Below are 19,715 nucleotides of genomic sequence, written 5' to 3' on the forward strand. Positions count from 1 at the left end.
GTCAAGAAATGGGGTGGAAAAATGAGCAAGCAAGAAAGGAATAACAAAAACAACCTAACAATAAAGATACTGTTGGTGCTGAAATATCAATATTGAAATGTGAGTGCAAGGACAGCTAGACGGCACAGTGAATAGAGCACTGGACTGGAAGTGAGAAGGACCTGAGTTCAAATCCAGCCTCAGACATTAGTTATGTGACCCTGGGCAAGTCACTTAGCCCCAATTGCCTCCAAAAACAGAAACAAAAACAACCCAGAACAGAGAAATCAAAACAGCTTTTTCTAAAACTATAAGTACTGAAACTAAGAACAAGGATTATCTGTAATGTGGATGAACTAACTATAAGTCTTTCTAATAAGATGACAGGTGAAATAAGTATGTTCATAAACATATTCAATATTTTACTAGAAATGTTATAGCAACAAGAAAAGAAATTGAAGGAGTAAGAATAAGCAACAAAGAAACAAAACTATCACTCTTTGAAGATGATATGATGGTATAGAGTGCCCAAGACAATCAACTAAAAAATTAGTTGAAAAATTAACATTAGTAAAGATACAGGATATAAAATAAATTCAAAAAATTATCAACATTTACATATATGTATATATAAAACAATAAAAGCCAGCAGAGTTAAGAAGACAAAATTACATTTAATTAACTACAAACAATAAAAAATACTTGGGAATCTTCCTGCCAAGACACAGTGAGGAACTATATAAACATAATTATAGACTTGTTGTCCCTTTCTTTCAACTCCATCTCCTCTCTCTCCCCACCTCCTGCACCCCAGAGTGGAGAAGTCTAACCTAGAGCTTCCATTCCACTTCACTGTATTCTTTCCCCTTGGTCCTGGAGGCCAGAGCTACAGATCCAAGATCCTCAAGAAATCACAGGGCTAGTGGAAATCTACAACCAGGTTCCTAGAAGTTTCTCTTCCCTTGGTTCTTGAATGGAGGGAGAAGGATGTTCCTTGGAGACTGAAGTAGAAAACCAGGATAAGGGAGTAAAGTTATCTCCCCGTTTGGCGATGGCTGAGAAACCAGAGCCACTAGAAGAAGCTGAATCGCTGGCGCTGAATGGAAATGAGGGTTCCCTCCAGGACCAGGACAGCATCAACCCTGAGAATCTTGAGCCCCAAGAGGAGAACTTTCAGCAGAAGTTTAGAAACTTCCGTTACAAGGATGCCTCTGGGCCCCGGCAGCTGCTCCAACATCTCCGACAACTCTCACGAAGGTGGCTGGACCCAGAAGTCCACACAAAAGAGCAGATGATAGACGTGCTAGTGCAGGAACAGTTCCAGGCCATCACAGATGATGGAATTACTGGTAAAAATCCTCTCATGAAAGTTCCACCAGGAGCAAGCCCGCTCTCTGCTGAAGCTAGAAGGCATGTGCCATAGAAGTAAGCTACGACTTTATACTTTTCTTGGACAGTTTAAGATTTTAAAAAATGTGTTGAATGTACTTTTACTTGGATTTCAAAGCCATATTAAAGTAGTTTTGAGTGAGACTGATCCTGTGGTGATTATCTGGGTGGTCGCCTAGTGCTTACTGCTTGAAAAAGGTGAAATAATGAGATTAAGACTCTGCTGCTACCATTTTCTTAGTTTTACCTAGGTAATCAATCAGTAAACATTTATGAAGCTCCTACTATGTACTAAGCACTAGGGATACCCCCCCCCCCAAAAAAAAAAAAAAACAACAAAAAAAGAAAATGAAAAGACTGTCCCTGCTCTCAACGAGCTTATAACCTAATGAGGGGAACAACATTCAAACAATCACATACAAAGTAAGCCATGTACAGAATAAATAGGAAATAATTAAGAAATAGAAAACATTAGAATTGAGGGGTTGGGAAAAGCTTCTTATAGAAGGTAGGATTTACAGAACCCAGGTTGACCACTACTCTAGGAATTATGTAGTCCCCAAGGAAGGAGGTTTGCTGATAATGTTATTAACCCCAGGAATATTTCCAACTGGATAATCTGGGCCTTCCCTCTGATCTTAGACTTTAAATAATTAATAATTAATAAATTAATAAAATAAATTAGACTTAAACTTTTTAAATCATTGATAGGGTATCACTTTAATTGAAGTCTCTTTACAGGTCAGTGTTGGAAGGCAGAAGAGGCCAGAGAGTATGGGGCCTTAATTTCTTTCAGCGTTCCTAATCAAACATTAAAATTTTGTTACATATTAGTTATATGTCAAAGTTATGCCTTCCTCTGGGAAAGGTCCTGCAATAGCTAACAAAAATAGTAAATATTTAAATAGGGCTTACTTACTACAATCTAGTACTAAGACAAAGTGCTAAGCTGAATAAATTGTGATATATGAATATTATGGAATATTATTGTTCTGTAAGAAATGACCAACAGGATGATTTCAGAAAGGCCTGGGGAGACTTAGATGAACTGATGCTAAGTGAAATGAGCAGGACCCAGGAGATCATTATATACTTCAACAACAATACTCTATGATGATCAATTCTGATGGACGAGGCCCTCTTCAACAAGGAGATGAACCAAATCAGTTCCAAGAGAGCAGTAATGAACTGAACCAGCTACACCCAGTGAAAGAACTCTGGGAGATGAGTATGAACCACTACATAGAATTCCCAATCCCTCTATTTTTGTCCGCCTGCATTTTTTATTTCCTTTACAGGCTAATTACACAATTTCAAAGTCCGATTCTTTTTGTACAGCAAACAACTGTTTGAACATGTATACATATATTGTATTTAGTTTATACTTTAACATATTTAACATGTATTGGTCCAACCTGCCATCTGGGGTGGGGGGGAGAGAAGGAGAAAAATTAAAACAAAAGGTTTGGCAATTGTCAATGTTATAAAATTACCCATGCATATATCTGGTAAATAAAAACTATAATTAATAAAAAATAAATAAATAAACATAATTATAAGACACTTTTCATATAAAGATCTAAACAATTTGGGAAAAAAAATTAATTGCTCACTAAGTCAAGTAAATGTAATAAAAAGGACAAGACTACACAAATTACTACTTATTCAGTGGCATACCAATCAAACTAGCAAAGAATTATTTTATAGTGCTAGAAAAAAAACAACAAAATTCATCAGGAAGAACAAAAGGTCAAGAATATCAAGGGTAATTAATGAGAGAAAGAAAATGGAGGAGGGAAAGAAAATATAATACCTTAAAAAAACTAACAAAACAGTAAGCATCAAAACAATCTGATATCACAAAGAAATAAGAGTGGGTGGAATAGATTAGATCAATAAAATGGATTATATTTAAATATATAGAAACAAATGAACATAGTAACCAGTGTTCAAAAAGATTTGAGCTATTAGGCATAGAACTCACTAATGGGTAACAACTGCTAGAGAAACAAAAACTATTGGGAAAGCAATCTGGAAGAAACTAGGCAAAGATCAAAATCTCACAGCATATACCAAGATAAAGTCAAAATAAGTAAATGACTTAAACATAAAGATAACATTATAAGTACATCAGGCCAATATGCATCTCTAACATATAAAGAACTGAGTCTAATTTATAAGAATATAAAAGCCACTCCACAATTGAGAAATTGTTAAAAGATATGAATGGGTATTTTTCAGAAGAAATCCAAGCTGTCAATAGTCATACCAAAAACATGTTTTAAATCACTAATAATTAAAGAAACAGAAATCAAAATAAATCTTTTATTTTTAGTGACAAAAATATTATTTTACTATTGAGAATAACAATTAGAAATATATAGTTTAAATAGACAATTTTCTCTTACTTCACTGGTACTGAAAAAGCACAAGCAATTAAACACTCATTATATCCTATTTTAAATTTGTTAGTTTCCTAATGACAAGTATAATGCAGTACTATTAACTTGAAAAGTAAATTCGGGGCAGCTAGGTGGCACGTGGATACAGCACCAGCCCTGAAGTCAGGAGGACCTGAGTTCAAATGTGGTCTCAAACACTTAACACTTCCTAGCTATGTGACCTTAGGCAAGTCACTTAACCCCAATTGCCTAGGCGCAAAAAAAACAAAAACAAAAACAAAAACAAAAAACACTTCTATCTCACCAAAAAAAAAAAAAAAAAAAAAAAAAAAAAAAAGAAGGCTTAACTTAAAATACACACACACACACACTAAAAATGGTCATACATATTTGCAATAAAGAGACTATATAGAAACAATTTCTCCTCCTTAGTTCATAGTAATATACAAAAATCCAAAGACCCTTAAATTAAAAACTGGTATTTTTAACACTTACTCTATCCTACCACACAAATCTTATAGAGAGGGAAGTTATGGCAATATGATGTTTATATTCAGTCTCTTGAGAACATAATTAGAAGAACCAAAAAGATAACCTTACTTTTCCAGTTTGTAAATTTGAATACTTCAATTCAGTTGATTAATTAATTGGCTGATTAATTAAGATGAATTTTATAAATTATATGAGTGTCTCTCCTTAAGACAAGAAGAACCTTGAAATGATCTCAAGCTTACTTTCCAATTTGCCATCAGTCAGGTCAGCACTCATTCAAACCTCCACCATCACTGGTTTAGTTATCAGAAGCTCCATAAAGAAGCAGTTCTTACAATGTATCTCTGAAATAGCAAGAAGGGAAAGTAAAGCTGAGGCTTAGTACAATATAGATAGTCTTCCCACATCTCAAAGAAAACGCTATATTGCTTCTAGTTCTTGTGCTATACTTTGTGACCAGAACTAATAATCTTTATAACAGAGGAGAAATCTAGCTCCAGCACAATCATAAGGCAAAAGATAAATGTTCAAGCACTGGCACTAACTGACCTATCTTTTCTTAAAGTACAAAATGGATGGGAAAAGGCAGGAAACACTTCTGAAACCAATTATGAGAATCCTAAAGGCACCCAACATAAAAATGGCCAATTTTCCCAAGAGTGCCTTATCTATAACCACAGACCTGAGCCTAAGGAAGTCCTGATTTACAGAAACTCTCCAGAGTGGAAAGTTTTCTGGAGAATTTGAAGCAGACTACTTACCTAAAGGAAAATCTCTCCATATTTCATAACAGTACCATATTGGTAGTTTCTTGGAACAGGTTTTCTATTTGGACCCAAAAGCAATAATCTTGAGATAAATTAGATAGACAGACAGAAAGATTGATTCATAATTTTTTATTGCAGAACAGACAAGCTTCTCAACAGGACTGTCTGCTGGGCAAATCACACCTTAAAAGACTAATACCTTCACAACAGGATGTCCTCCAGTAGATGCTTTTACTGCACCCCGACTACCTTCAGTTTCATAGTGAGCTCGATGATGTGTTTTGGGTTGTACTTCTATTTTCAGTTCACATTGTCCAAAATGAGTTGGTAATGGCCAATCTAGAGGAGGCAATGAGGATGTGCTACAAAAAAAACACAAAAGTGAATATTGCTTTACCATTATCAAAAGAAAAAAAAAAAAAAAAAAAAACCACCACACTATTTTACCAGTACCTGCATTTTAAACTAACTGATCTCAGAAATAAAGTATTTTTTAAAAAAAACTGAGTTAAGCAAAATAACTCATTAAAAATAATAAAAACTACACATGCTCTCCATTTTCCAGTTGTTTTTTACACAGATATAAGAAAATAATTATTTCTGAGCTTTGAATAGTTTCTGACCTTTAATTTTTTGGAAAATAACACCCAACTCTATTTTGTCCAGATCTATGATTTTACTGGTAAAAATGCTAAGGAAACTTTCTTTACCAATGCAATATGTAATTGTGGCTTATAGACTTAAAGAGGTGCCTGGATTAAATGGCTTGTCTAGTCATAGAGCCAGTATGTCTCAGAGGTAGGGAAGTATCTGGATTTTCTCTGCCATCTTAACTAGCCTCTAGTATGATTGTTATCTAGTTTCAATGCCATTTGCCTGATCAACTCTATCACATTCCCCATGGCAGCTTTTTTCTCCTTGGGTTACCTCTACCATCATTGCCCCATTTCTTCTTATAATCACCTTAGCTTATACATCTCATTTGGTTTTTCTTGGTTTTATCTGCAAAGGATAAGGCAGCCTTTCTTGCCAACACCAGCCTTTATTTTTGTTTTTGATCACATCTACTCCATAGTCTTTCTGGAGCTTTTCTTCTTAATAGTTGTTCCCCTTCCTGCTTTTTAACCTCTTTTTAACCAATTGAGGTAGCCCTTTCTAACTCTGAGATCACCTTTCACCTATATGTATATACACATTATAGTTTATAGGTTAATGTCTAGGTTAGTGGAGAAAGGGGGAAAGAATCTAAAATATGCTGTGAACTTACAAACTACATGCATCTTGGGTCACAATTTCAACACAACTTCTCTAGTAAATTGCTCTTTCTTATCTACTTCTCCACCCCCTTCTTTCCTTGTCCCTCTCCACCCCCACCTCCCTATCCTCTCTTTTCTCTCTCATCTTTTAACCTCTTCAAATCTACTGGATTTTAGAAAAAACTATGTGTGACATCTCCCCTATTTTTTATAAAATTATTTTCTCATTTAATTATCAATGTATATGAAACCATTACTCTCTAATTTATAGTAGTACTTACTTTTTAAAGGGTATAACAAATTCCAGACATTACTTTCAAAACTGTTGTTTTAATACTTCCTTTTGCTTACACATTAAAAAATATTTCAATGATCATTTGCAGGGATCCAATCCCCCTAATTTAAAACTGCTACTCCAGTAAAAAATTAGGGGAAAAATTTGAAAAATTCAACTTTTAACTGAGAACAATTCAGTTTGATACAGAATCCTTTTTTTGTGTGTTTGGTTGTATTTAACAAGGCTTTTTTTTTTTTTTTTTTTTTTTTTAAGTGTCTAGAGAATGAAAAGATAAAATTTATTAAAAAAACACAGGAGTGTTTATTTAAATGATGATTATTAGTAAACTATTGATCATAGATTATATTTAAAATATATTTGATTTCAGAATTGAGCTTTTAAAATAATGGTTTAAGCAGTAAAGTTTGATGTCAACATCAACATGAATGCACTATCTGAATTTTTTTAGAAGTATTTTATGTTCAAAAAATCAAAAACGAGGCACAAAAAAAACTGAACAAAATAATACCTTAAAAAAAAAAAAGAATAAGCCAAGTAATAAGGGGGAAAATCCAATGAAAAGAAGAATGCTTAAAAAGCAGAATAAGCCAAATGCTAAAAGATATACAAAAATTTACTGAAGAACTGGTTAAAAAGTAGAATTGGCTAAAAGAAAAAGAGGTGCAAGCTCATTGAAGAAAATAATTCCTTAAAAATCAGAACTGAGCAACTAGAAACCAACAAGTCCATAAGACATCAAGAAAAAAATGAAACAAAATTAAGAAAATGGTAAGAGAAGAAAATGTGAAAATCTCCATTAGAAAGACAATTTTTCTGGAAAAAAGATCAAGGACAGATAATTTTATAATTATTGACTATCTGGAAAAGCTATGAGGAGAGAGGGAGAGAGAGGGAGAGAGAGGGAGAGAGAGAGAGAGAGAGAGAGAGAGAGAGAGAGAGAGAGAGAGAGAGAGAGAGAGAGAGAGAGAGAGAGAGAGAGAGAGAGAGAGATTTTATTCAAGAAATTTCAGGAAAACTGCCCTGATGTTTTTACAACAAAATGGAAAAACAGAAACTGAAAGAATCCATCAATCACCTCCTAAAATAAGTCCCAAAATGAAAATTCCCAGGACTATAATAGCCAAATTCCAGAGTACCCTACTCAGGAAAAAAATAATATAAGCAGCCAGAAAGAATCAATTTAAATATCATGGAACCACAATCAGGGTAACACAAGATTTTAACAGTATCTTCATTAAGGGACTAGAGGATTTGGAATATAATATTATAGAAGGCAAAAGAGTTAGGATTATAACCAAAACTCACCTACCTAGCAAAACTGAGCATAATCCTTCAGGGAGGAAAATGGAGATTCAATGAAATAGAGCACTTTCAAGCTTCCTAATGAAAAGACCAGAGTTAAGGAGAAAATTTTACTTTCAAATACAAGAGTCAAGAGAAGCACAAAAAAGATAAGCAAGAAAGAGAATCATAAGGGATTCAAGAAGGTTAAACTGTTTACATTCGTACAAGACAATACTTATAACTCCTAAGAACTTTCTCATTATTAGAGGATATTTATATAGACAGAGGGCAAAGATATGAGTTGAATATGATGGGATGATTGTCTAAAAAATAAAATTAAGGAATGAGAGAGATGCATTGAGAATCAGAGAAGTAGAGCAAATTGTCTCAAAAAATGTGCAAAAAAGCTTTTACATTGGGGGGGGGGAGGATGGGAGACATGGGATGAAGTGTATAGAGCTTACTCTTGTTAAAAATGGCTCAGAAGGGACAGTTGGGTGGCTCAGTGGATAGAGTACTAGCCCTAAAGTCAGGAGGACCTGAGTTCAAATCAGACACTTAACATTTCCTAGCTGTGTGACCCTGGGCAAGTCACTTAACCCCAAATGCCTCAGCCAAAAAAAAAAAAAAAAAATACACTCAGGTGAATATAGAAATCTCCTACCCCCACAAGAAAGTAGAAGAGGGGCAACAGATAAAAAGAGGGCAGATTGGAGAAGGCAGTTAGAAACAAATCACTTTTTAGTATGGACAGGGTGAAAGAAGAGAGACTATTAAGATAAACAAGGAGGAATAGGATGGAGGGAATGCCATGAGTAATAATAATTTTGAGAAAACAAATTCAGTATACTTCTTTAATAAAGACCTCATTTTTCAAATATATAGAGAAATGAGTCAAATTTAAAAGAATACAAGTCATTCCCCATCATTCCCCAACTAATATATGGTAAAAGAATATGAACAAAGAGTTTTCAGATGAAGAAATCAAATAATGATTATCAGATGACCAGACCATAGTCATATGAAAAATGCTTAAGTCACTACTGATTACAGAAATGCAAATTATAACATGTATTGGACTACCTGCCATCTAGGGGAAGGAGGAAAGAAAAATCTGGAACAGAAAGTTTTGCAAAGGTCGATGTTGAAAAATTATCCATGCATATGTTTTTAAAATAAAAGACTTTAAAAAAAAAAAAAAAGCGCAAATTAAAACAACACTGAGGCCACCCCACACCTATCAGATTGGCTAATGATAACAAAGGAAAATATAAAATGCTGAAAGATGTGGGAAAATTAAGACAATGATTGCATGGCTTGTGGAGTTGTGAATTAATTCAACCATTCTGGAGAGCAATTTGAAACTATGTCCAAGGGTCCTAAAATCATGCACACCACTGCTAGATCTGTTATCTAAAAGAGATCAAATGAAAAGAAAAAGATTCTATTTGTAAAAAAAAAAAAAAAAAAAAAAAAAATTATAACAGCTCGTTTTCTGGTGGGAAAGAATTGGCTATACTCATCAAATGGGAAATAGCTGAGCAAATTGTGGCATATTATAATGGAATACTACTGTGCTGTAAGAAATGACAAATAGCATGCTCTCAGAAAAACATGGAAAGATTTACATGAACTGATTCAAGTGAAAAGAACAGAACCAAGAGAACAATATACATAATAACACAATATATTATTATTTTATATATATATATATATATATATATATATATTATTATATATATAATATATAATAACACAATAATATTGTATAATTATCAACTATGGATGACTTGGCTATTCTCTGCAATACAATGCTGCAAGATAATTCCAAAGGACTGAATGATGAAAAAATGTTACCTTTCTCCAGAGAAAGAACTAGTAGAGTTCTTCCTGAGTTCAAATCTGGCCTCAGATACTTACTAACTGTATGACTCTGAGCAAGCCACTTAAGCCTGTTTGTCTCAATTCCTCATTGTAAAAATGAGCTAGAGAAGGAAATGGCAAATCACTTCAGTATTTTTCCCCAAGAAAACCCCAAATGAGATGACAAAGAGTTGGACACATTGAAATAAATGACATACTATATAAACTTGTCATATAAATGATATTAAAACTGGTTGGTAAGAATTATACAATACAGGAGTTCTTTTTAAAATCTCATTTATACTACAGCCTTTAAATAGAATATTATTCAAATTCAAATGTTCAATTAAAATCTCTTTAATGCTTAAAGCTTCAGTAAAGGCAATGCATGAATTAAAAACTAGCTATAATTACATGTACTTTCCTAAGACAAAGGTATAGAAAAATAAGACTTTAGATTATTACACACAAGATCATAAATGTTTTTTGAATTTATTTGACCCTCAAAAATAAAAAATGAATGACACTAACAAATGAAAAAGACTCTTTTTATTGTAAGACCCTATAATGAATACACAGAGAAATACTGAATTTCTAACTTCACAATTCAACACAATGAGAATGCTAGAATGAGAAAAAGGGAAATTAACAAAATAAAAGGAAATAAACTGCTATCCTATGCTGAAACTATCATAAAACAGACATAAAGGTAAATTTTTACTATTGTAAGTGAACTAATACATAATGGAAAAGGCATGACTTGAAAAAGAATGGGTTAAGTAGCTAGTTTAATGAACCTAAAATATCATCAATCTACTCAATAAGAAAGCTAAAAAAAAAAAAATAATAAAAATTTAAATAAAAGGGTAATCTTCTGTTTGATAAACCCAAAGACATCAGCTTCTGGGAAAAGAACTCACTATTTGACAAAAACTGCTGAGAAAACTGGAAAATAATAAAATAATATAGCAAAAACTAGGCATAGACCAACACTCAAGGTAAAGTCAAGATGTACACACAATTTAAATATAAAAAGTGATATTATTGCCTGTCATGGGGGAGGGAGGGAATGGAGGGAGGGGGGGATAATTTGGAAAAATGAATACAAAGGATAATATTATTTTTAAAAATTACTCATGCATATATACTGTGGGGAAAAAAATTCTAAATAAAAAAAAAGAAAAAAAGAAAAGTTAAATTTATTGAAAACTGTAGAGAATGCAAGATCCCTCTGCATTAATTGGGTTTCTTTTTGCTACTAATAATAGTACAATTAATATGGTCCTTTGAGATTTTAAATGCATTTAATTCAAAAGTCTATAAGATAGGAAGTGCAAGGAACATTAGGCACATTTTGCAGATGAAGAAACAATCTCTTTGAGGTTAAATAATTTGCTCATTATAATTCAGCTAATAAATGGGATTCAACCCCCCCCCCCAAAAAAAAAGTGATATCATAAGCAAATTAGGAGAGCAAGGAATAATTTACCTGTCAAATCTATGGCAAGAGAAGAATTTATGACCAAACAAGAGATAAGGAACATTATAAAATAAAAAATAGTTAATTTTTATTACATTAAGTTAAAAAAGAGTTTACGCAAATAAAACCAATGCAACCAAAATTAGAAGGAAAGCAGAAAGATAAGAAACAATTTTTTAATAATAGGTTCTTAATTTCAAAATATTTGCAAAAATAATCTCAACATTCAACTTTGCAAAACCTTGTGTTCCAAATCTTTTCTCCCCTCCCTTAGACAGCAAGTAATCTAATGTATGTTAAACATGTGCAATTCTTCTATACATATTTCTACAATTATCATGCTGCACAAGAAAAATCAGATCAAAAAGGAAAAAAATGAGAAAACAAAAAGCAAGCAAACAACAATAAAAAGGTGAAAATCCTACATTGAGACAGTTATTCCCCACAGTCCCCTTTCTAGATAGAGAAATGGCTCTTTCTATCTAGTGGAACTGGCCTGTATCAACTCATTAGAAACAATGTTCTTAGCCAGTATTTCTGATAAAAGCCTTATTTCTCAAATATATAGTGAAATGAGCCAAATTATAAGAATACAAGTCATTCCCCCCAAATTGATAAATGGTCAAAAGATATGATCAGTTTTCAGATGAAGAAATAAAATCTAAATATAGTATATGAAAAAATACTGTACAGAAATACAAGTTAAAACAACTCTGAGACACAACTTCATACATATCAGATTCACTAATATGACAGAAAAGGAAAATGATAAATGTTGGAGAAGATGTGGCAAAATTGGAACATTGATGTATTGCTGGTAGAGTTGTGAACTGATCTAACCATTCTGGAGAATAATTTGGGATTATGTCCAAAGGGCTACAAACATCCAATGCAAATACTTTGATTCAGCAATACCACTACTGTATGAGCTGTATGCATCCCAAAAAGATCATTAAAAAGCGTTATGTACAAAAATACTTATAGTAGGTCTTTTTGTGGTGGCAAAAAATTGGAAATTGATGGGATGTCCCTCAATTGAGAAATGGCTGACCAAGTTGTGGTATATGAATATAATAGAATATTACTATGCTGTAAGAAATGATGAGCAGGTAGATTTCAGAAAACCTTAAGATTTAACATGAACTGACGCTAAGTGAAAAATGAGCAAAACCAAGAGAACATAAAAGACACACCAAAATCAACCCTGTGTAATGTTCAACTAATGATTGACTTAGCACTTCTCAGCAATACAAAGATCCAAAACAATTCTAAAAGACACACGAAGGAAAATAATCTGTACCCAGAGAAAAAACTGGAGAATATGAATACAGATTGAAGCAAACTATTTTCACTTTTTTTTTCCTTATGGTTTTTCTCTTTTGTTCTGATTTGTCTTTTACAACATGACTAAATGGAAAAATGATTTATGATTATACATGTTTAATCTACATCAAATTGTTGTCTTGTCTTAGGACAGAGAAAAATTTGGAACTCAAAAACTTATAAAAATGAATAATGAAAATATATTTACATGTAATGAGAAAAAATAAAATACTATCAAGGGGGAGGGGTTTAGAAGAAGAAAGCTACTAGCAGGATCTGTGTGAAGCATAATGTTCATATCACAAGAGGCAGACATACCACTAAATGCTCATCAGAACATTTTAAAAAATTGTGGGCTACATTTTAAGATAATGAAGACTGTAATATTTATTTATTGCCCATATGTCAAACTGCTTTTGTAACATTTAATAAAAATGGATAAGAAAATGGGCCCCAGGTTGGAAAGAAGGATAGACTGCTTTCAGGAAACTTCAAAACTTCATGGAAATCTGAAAGCAAAATTATGGTGATGTTGCAATTTAGCAGTGGGTGTGCAATACCACTGGTCTCTGAAGAACTCAACATAAGTATGTAAGTAATTGTGGGAATTGAATGATCCACAATGATTCCATCCTGTGACTCAATTCTGGAGCTAGCTCAGTTCCTTTTCTATTCAATTTTGGGTCTAAAACCAATTTCTGGTTAATTGGTTAATTAATCTGTTAACTGCACATGTTGGGGAAATGTCATTAAATTGTGGGGATTGAGAAAAAACTTTACTGCATTATTTGAACCCTACACCAACTCTCTCTGCTGCTTAGAGAACTTTAATTAAAGATCTAGGTTATGCTGACCAAAAACCGACTAAAGACTGATGCAAGAAATTTTTTCACAATTTTGTATCTCAAGCAATGCATAGGACCCATATGACTTATATTAAAACTGGCTTCATATTGGTTAATCAGTTGTTGCCATGTCCCTTTGAATAGTCACTTGGAGGAGATGAGATACCTCTTCTTCTGATTTCAGGAAAATGAACTTAGTTGCTCTCCCCTTTCTAATTCAAAAATTCCCTAATCTTTCCTTCAATTATAAATTAAATTACCTAATATATCCTGGTTAATCGTTTCCTTTTAATTAATTGCTCTTATTTGATAGTTATAATACATAAATCTTTAATACCTAAAAATCTCCCCCAAAACTGAATAAGGACTGGTCCCAATTTGTTATGCAATTATCAAGTATTGCTTAATAAATCTATATTCTTGAAAGCTTGAACTTTTGATTCCTCAGACATTTCATTTTTCCCGCCACAGTATCACAGAAAGCAATAGAGAGATAATGATGTGAATAATAAGGCACTAACACCTAAAAAACATGAGAGACTAAAGTATACAAAGAAATCATATGATGGGGAAAAAAAGGGTGGTTACATGGCAAGAGATTACAAGTGAATGACCAGAGCATTAAATGGGTAACCTTGTGATGTGGGGGGAAAACATCAAGGAAGGCCTCCATAGCAATTTGGGTACTCCCTTCTGAAAGAAGAAACAAGACCATGAAAAGTGACTAGACAAGAATGGATTACAATATGCATTACTGAACAGAAACTCTAATTCATAAGATTCTAATACTAATAGTAATTAAAAAAAAAAAAAAAGGATGGAAAATTTTATAAGAAATCTGTGGGCACAATAGGGAGATCCAAAAAATGGCTAAACTGAAACTAGAGATGCAGTCAGAAAAGTCGTAATTAGTAATTATACCAAATAATATAAACAATATAGTCATCCATGGTCAACACCATACAAATAAAGGGATATACTGCTGGTATAAATTACAACAGAAATTATTATGATGAGTAGATAAAGAGCTAGGTCTGGAGTCAATGAGAGTGGCGTTCAAATCCAGCCTTAGACACTTAGTAGCTATGTCCCTGGGCAAGTCACTTAACATTTGCTAGTCTGCTAGTTCTCAACTGTAAAAATGTAGTAAAAGCATCTACCTCCCAAGGTTGTGTTGAGGATCAAATGAGACACGTCAAAAGCACTTAGCACTGTGTGTGACTTATAGTAGGAGCGAGCTGTTGTAGATTGATTTAGAAGCACAGAATGTATAAGTCATCTTTTTTTATAGGTTATATAGATCAGGAGATAAGTAGACTTAAAATAAGTTTTACATCTGTCCACATATAAGCCATGTTTCATGGATGGTAGAATTCTTGAGGCATCCTTAATTCACAATACATTAATGTGTAAAAGCTCAGTGGCAATTACTTTGCCACATTCAATATTGATCAACTGCCTAGTAAAACTACCAGATTCTATTTTTTTGGTTTAGTTTTTTGTTTTTTTAAAAAGCATACAGATACACACACAAATATACTTTTAAGAATATTAGGAATTATGCAAGTTTCTGGGAACAGAGACAACAAATGCAACAGTCTTAGGCAGCAAGGAAGATAAAACACACATGTCTAGAAATCAGAGGAGAAAGAAGGATAACCACGGAAAGATAGGACTGGGGAGAGATAGGGGCTTTATAGTTTGAAGGAAAATCAAACTTCTGAGTGAGATAAAGGCATATGAGATTTCCAAGGATAGCTGAAGGAAGGCTCCAAAGCAAGAAGTACATTGCTGAACTTAAAGAACAGTTCATAGCACAAGTAATCTAGAATGTAAAGGGATGACAGGGATTAATAGGAATTAAAGTGGGAAAGCAAAATCAAAGTAAGGTGAAGAAATGTTCATTTTTATTTTAGAGGCAAGAGGAAACCAATGAAAGTTATTGAAGGGAGAATGAGTGGAATAAGTTATGTATGAAATAGACAGAAGGTTCTTTTAGCAACTCTAGAGAGAATGGCTGAGTAAGAGGCCATTATGATAACTTGGATGAAAAATGACAGGGATGGGGCAGCTAGGTGATACAGTGGATAGAGCACCAGCCCTGAAGCCAGGAGGAGTTGAGTTCAAATCTGTCCTCAAACACTTAACACTTCCTAGATGTGTGACCCTGGACAAGTCACTTAACCTCAATTGCCGCTGCCAAAAAAAAAAAAAAAAAAAGACAAGGACTAGATTAAGATAAGAATTATAGAAGTGGATAAGGGACTACTTTAAGGAATATTATTGGAGTAGAGGCATGAAATAAAAAGTTTAGAAAAAAGCAAAAATGTTGTTAATAGTAAAGCAAATATAATTCATAAAGTTATTAAGCCTGCAGAAAAGGCTAAGGGGCTGTCCCCGTTTTTATTGCTATTATGATTGCTTCTGGTAATTATGACAATTTACAGAATTTGAATCAATAAATATACTATAAACCAAAAAAAAAAGGCTAAGGAATTTATCACTTGCTCTGAAGCATATGAAAATTTACGGCAGACAAATCACTTTTATTTTTAAAAAGGACAAAATAATTGATAAAGAAGATAAAACTATATAATGCAGAATAAATTATCAGTGATTAGATACTAAATACTAAACAAGTATTACAATACCTCTCTATCATATCTGAAATATTTTTTAAAAAGAAGATGCACAGAATTGAGAAGTCTGAGGTAGTAGAAATGACAAGAAAAATTCATGTCCTTCCTCCAAAGACAGACCAGCTATATAACCATAGACAAGGACTTTACTGCTTAGAACTCCAGGAAATTTTCAACATACAGTGTTTTTCCCCACACAAAGTTTCTGACATGTATTAAAAATTAAAAGCTTAGAGGGAAAAGTACCTACATTTACAAAAATGTTTGCAGCAGCTTTTTTTTTTTGTGGTACAAAGAATTGGAAAATGAATAGATGCCCATCAATTGGGGAATGGCTGAACAAATTGTGGTATATGAACATAATGAAATGTTATTGTTCTGTTAAAAAAAGATCAACAAGCTGATTTTAGAAAGGCTTGTAAAAATTTACACGAACTGATGCTGAGCAAAACAAGCTAAACCAAGAATACATTCTACACAATAACAGCAAGAATGTGTGATGAACTATCAAAGATTTGGTTCTTCTCAGTGATTTATGATTCAAAGTAATCCCAATAGATGCCATCTGCATCCAAAAAAAGAAGTAAGGAGACTAAATATAAATCAACACATGCTATATTCACTGCTTTTTTCCCTTTTTTAATCTCTCCTATGGCTTTCCCTTTTGCTCTGATTTTTCTCTTGCAACATAATTCATAAAGGTATATTAAAAATAAATAAATTTACTAGGGGAAAAAAAATCTAAGGCCCATAACAATTCCATCCCATTACTCTACCCACCCAAACCCAAAGGAGGAGGTTGTTGAATATAGAGGGACAGGGTTTTTTTTTTTTTTTTTTTTTTTTTTTTTAATAAGTAAGGTTCACTGAATCATAAGAAAAAACTAACAGTTAAAGCATAAAGTATTCAAAAAATTTTTTCAAGGAACATAATGCTAAATTATATGTTTCAATTGTGAGAAAAAGAGAAAAGAATAGCCAGGGGAAACATACAGATAAAATGGAAAAGAAAAAACAATGGGAGAAAAATGGTAAAGAAAGACAAATATAGATAGAACGAGTTACAGATTATGCATTAAATGGTGATAAGATAAATTGCTTGACAAAAATATTCATTTGTCAAAACTCAGAGAGCTGTGTAGTGGCAGAGTCAAAATCAGAACTCTAGCAATCTAATATCCCACCAAAATCATTGTTTTACAATACAGGATAATCTGCCTGCCATTTAAGTATTTTACAATTATAGCTAGCTACCAAAAAAGTATCAAAAATCACCCTAAAACATCTTAATAAAAATTTTTAACTTGGATTTTAAGCTATTAACTCTAAAGAAAATGCAATATGCTACTTTGCACAGAAGTAGTTACATTAAGTTAAAATCCATGATATATAATTAATGTGTTCCAAAGAAGAAATCATATTTACTTATTTGTATTCCCTTACCGAAATATAGGGGTATGGCCAGGCTTTGGTTTATTCCAGGTAAAGTGCGAAGGAACTGAAAGAAATTGATCACTAGACAAATCTTTCTTTAAAGGATGCTGAGACCCAGGGCTATCATCTATAGTACTTTCTAGGGATGGTGATAAATTTCCTTGGTCGTCTGAACAGACATCTATTTTTCCTGGCAAGGTAGCAGTTTGATCCTCAGAAGTCTTTCTTGTTTTCAGAGGGATATCAGTCTCTGCACAGCACTGAAATGAAAAGTGTGCGGGACTCAGACTTTGCACACCATGGAGAGAAGTATTTAGCCATGTGTCTTCTGTTATACTTCCTCTGGGAGAGTGACCAGGAGAGTGGGTTGGTGAATGATGAGGTGAGAGTGAACCAGCATAACAAATCTCAGCACTGGAGTGTCTTCGTTTCCCACATGGAGAGGTAGGTCTTGATGAAGGCCTGGATGTTGGTCTAGGGCTAAGCCAATTTTCATCAGTGATACTAGTTCTAGGAGAATGACAAGGAGATTGCCTAGGTGATAATGAATTTCCAAATCCATACTGTTGTTGCCAAGATTCGTCACCAGGACAGCATCTTGGAGAACCACCAGGAGAAGCTAAAGGAGAACCAAGTGTAAATCGGGCAGCAGCTTCATTGAGCTCAGACTCTACATCATCATAAACATGAGAGATAGACTCACAAGAAGAAGCATCTGAGAACCAGCTCCTGGAAGAAATGCTGCTGGCTGGGCTTGGACTAAGGGATGAGTCTCTGTACGATGGATCAAGAGGAAGATATAGATGATCCCTAGAAGGTCTTTCCAAATAATCACCTTCAGAGCCATTTGTGTGCAGTTCATCTTCATGAGCATCTATTCCTTGATGACAGTTGGGAGAAATGGATGTAATTTGAATACTAGGGCATTCAAAAGGTTTGGGACCACCTAGTGGACTATACTTAGATTCAGGAATCTCACAAATTCCTTCATAGTTTTTGTGACCCTGCAGCTGAAGAGGTGGTGACAAAACTGAGGTATGAGACTGTAATCCATGGTGAGGAATGCAAATTGGCTGGTGTACAGTTGATGGAGGTTGATCTACATTAAAGATGTAAATGGATGCACAATCAGCTGGTTCAGTATCTGGCAAAGAAAGAAAAAAAAAAATACAATGACTACAAATAATGTAAAGAAGAACATAAAAATGAAGCCAAATACTTATTGTTAAAACAATTTTGGTCTTCAAAGAATAAAATACCTCTTCCCTTTCTGTAAAGAAAGGAGACTATAGATATGAAATGTTGTACACAATTAAAGACGAAGTCATTACACTCAATGGGTAGTTATCATTTGTTACAAGGAGAAACTAATGGTGGACTAGAGGGAAAGAAGAGGAGACAATCATTTGATGTAAGAACAAAATCCATTAATAAAACTTTAAAAAAGAAACTAAAGGCTAAAGAGACTCATAGAAGATAAAATGGATGTCTGTAGAAATTTACAAGTTTTGTACAACAAAATCAATTATGTAAAATTAGAAGGAAAATAGATAATGAAAAAAATATTAACAGAAAGTTTGTCCAAGTGTCTCATATCTAAGATATATAAGGAATTGATTCAAATTTATAAAATTAAGAACCATTCCAGTAGATAAATGGTAAAAGATATGATAGAAGTTTTCTAAGGAAGAAATTCAAGCTATATACAGACGTACAAAAATATTCCAAATTGTTAACAGAGAATGCAAATCAAAGCAACTCAAAGTTCTACTTCACACATGCATCAATTAGACAAAAATGACAAAAGGGAAAATGACAAATGTCAGCTGAGCTATGGGAGAACAAGAACACAAATGCACTTCTAGTAGAGTTGCAAAGTGATATAGCCATTCTGAAAAGCAATTTGGAATCATTCCCCCAAAAGTTATCAAAATGTACATGCCTTTCAACTCAACAATACCATTATACTCTAAAAAGAACAAAGTAAAAAGGAAATGGATTCATATGTACAAAAATATGCATGGTAGTTCTTTTCCCGGCAAAGTAAAATGGCACTCACTTATGGGGCTAAAATATGGTATAAGAATGTAATAAAATATTATTGTGCCACAAATGTAATGGATTGTTGCACCGCCAAACTGGAAAGAATTTAATAAACTAATGTAGAATGAAATGAGCAGAAACAGAAAAATTTATAAAACATCACAGCATTAAAAGGAAACAACTCTGAAAGACTTTATAAGTCTTGAGCAATGCAATGACAG

At 33.3% G+C, this 19,715-nt stretch overlaps 1 protein-coding gene across 1 annotated transcript in view; it reads right to left on the minus strand.

Moving 5' to 3' along the window:
• Positions 1-19,715, minus strand: part of NFATC3 (nuclear factor of activated T cells 3) — a 155,392-nt gene that overhangs the window by 83,675 nt on the left and 52,002 nt on the right. Inside the window, 2 exon segments of the mRNA XM_074286373.1 lie at positions 5,229-5,391; positions 17,461-18,595. Of these exon segments, the coding sequence (XP_074142474.1) occupies positions 5,229-5,391; positions 17,461-18,595 (1,298 nt within the window).

This window comes from Sminthopsis crassicaudata, chromosome 2 (genome assembly GCF_048593235.1).
Source record: "Sminthopsis crassicaudata isolate SCR6 chromosome 2, ASM4859323v1, whole genome shotgun sequence".
Lineage (NCBI taxonomy): Eukaryota > Metazoa > Chordata > Mammalia > Dasyuromorphia > Dasyuridae > Sminthopsis > Sminthopsis crassicaudata.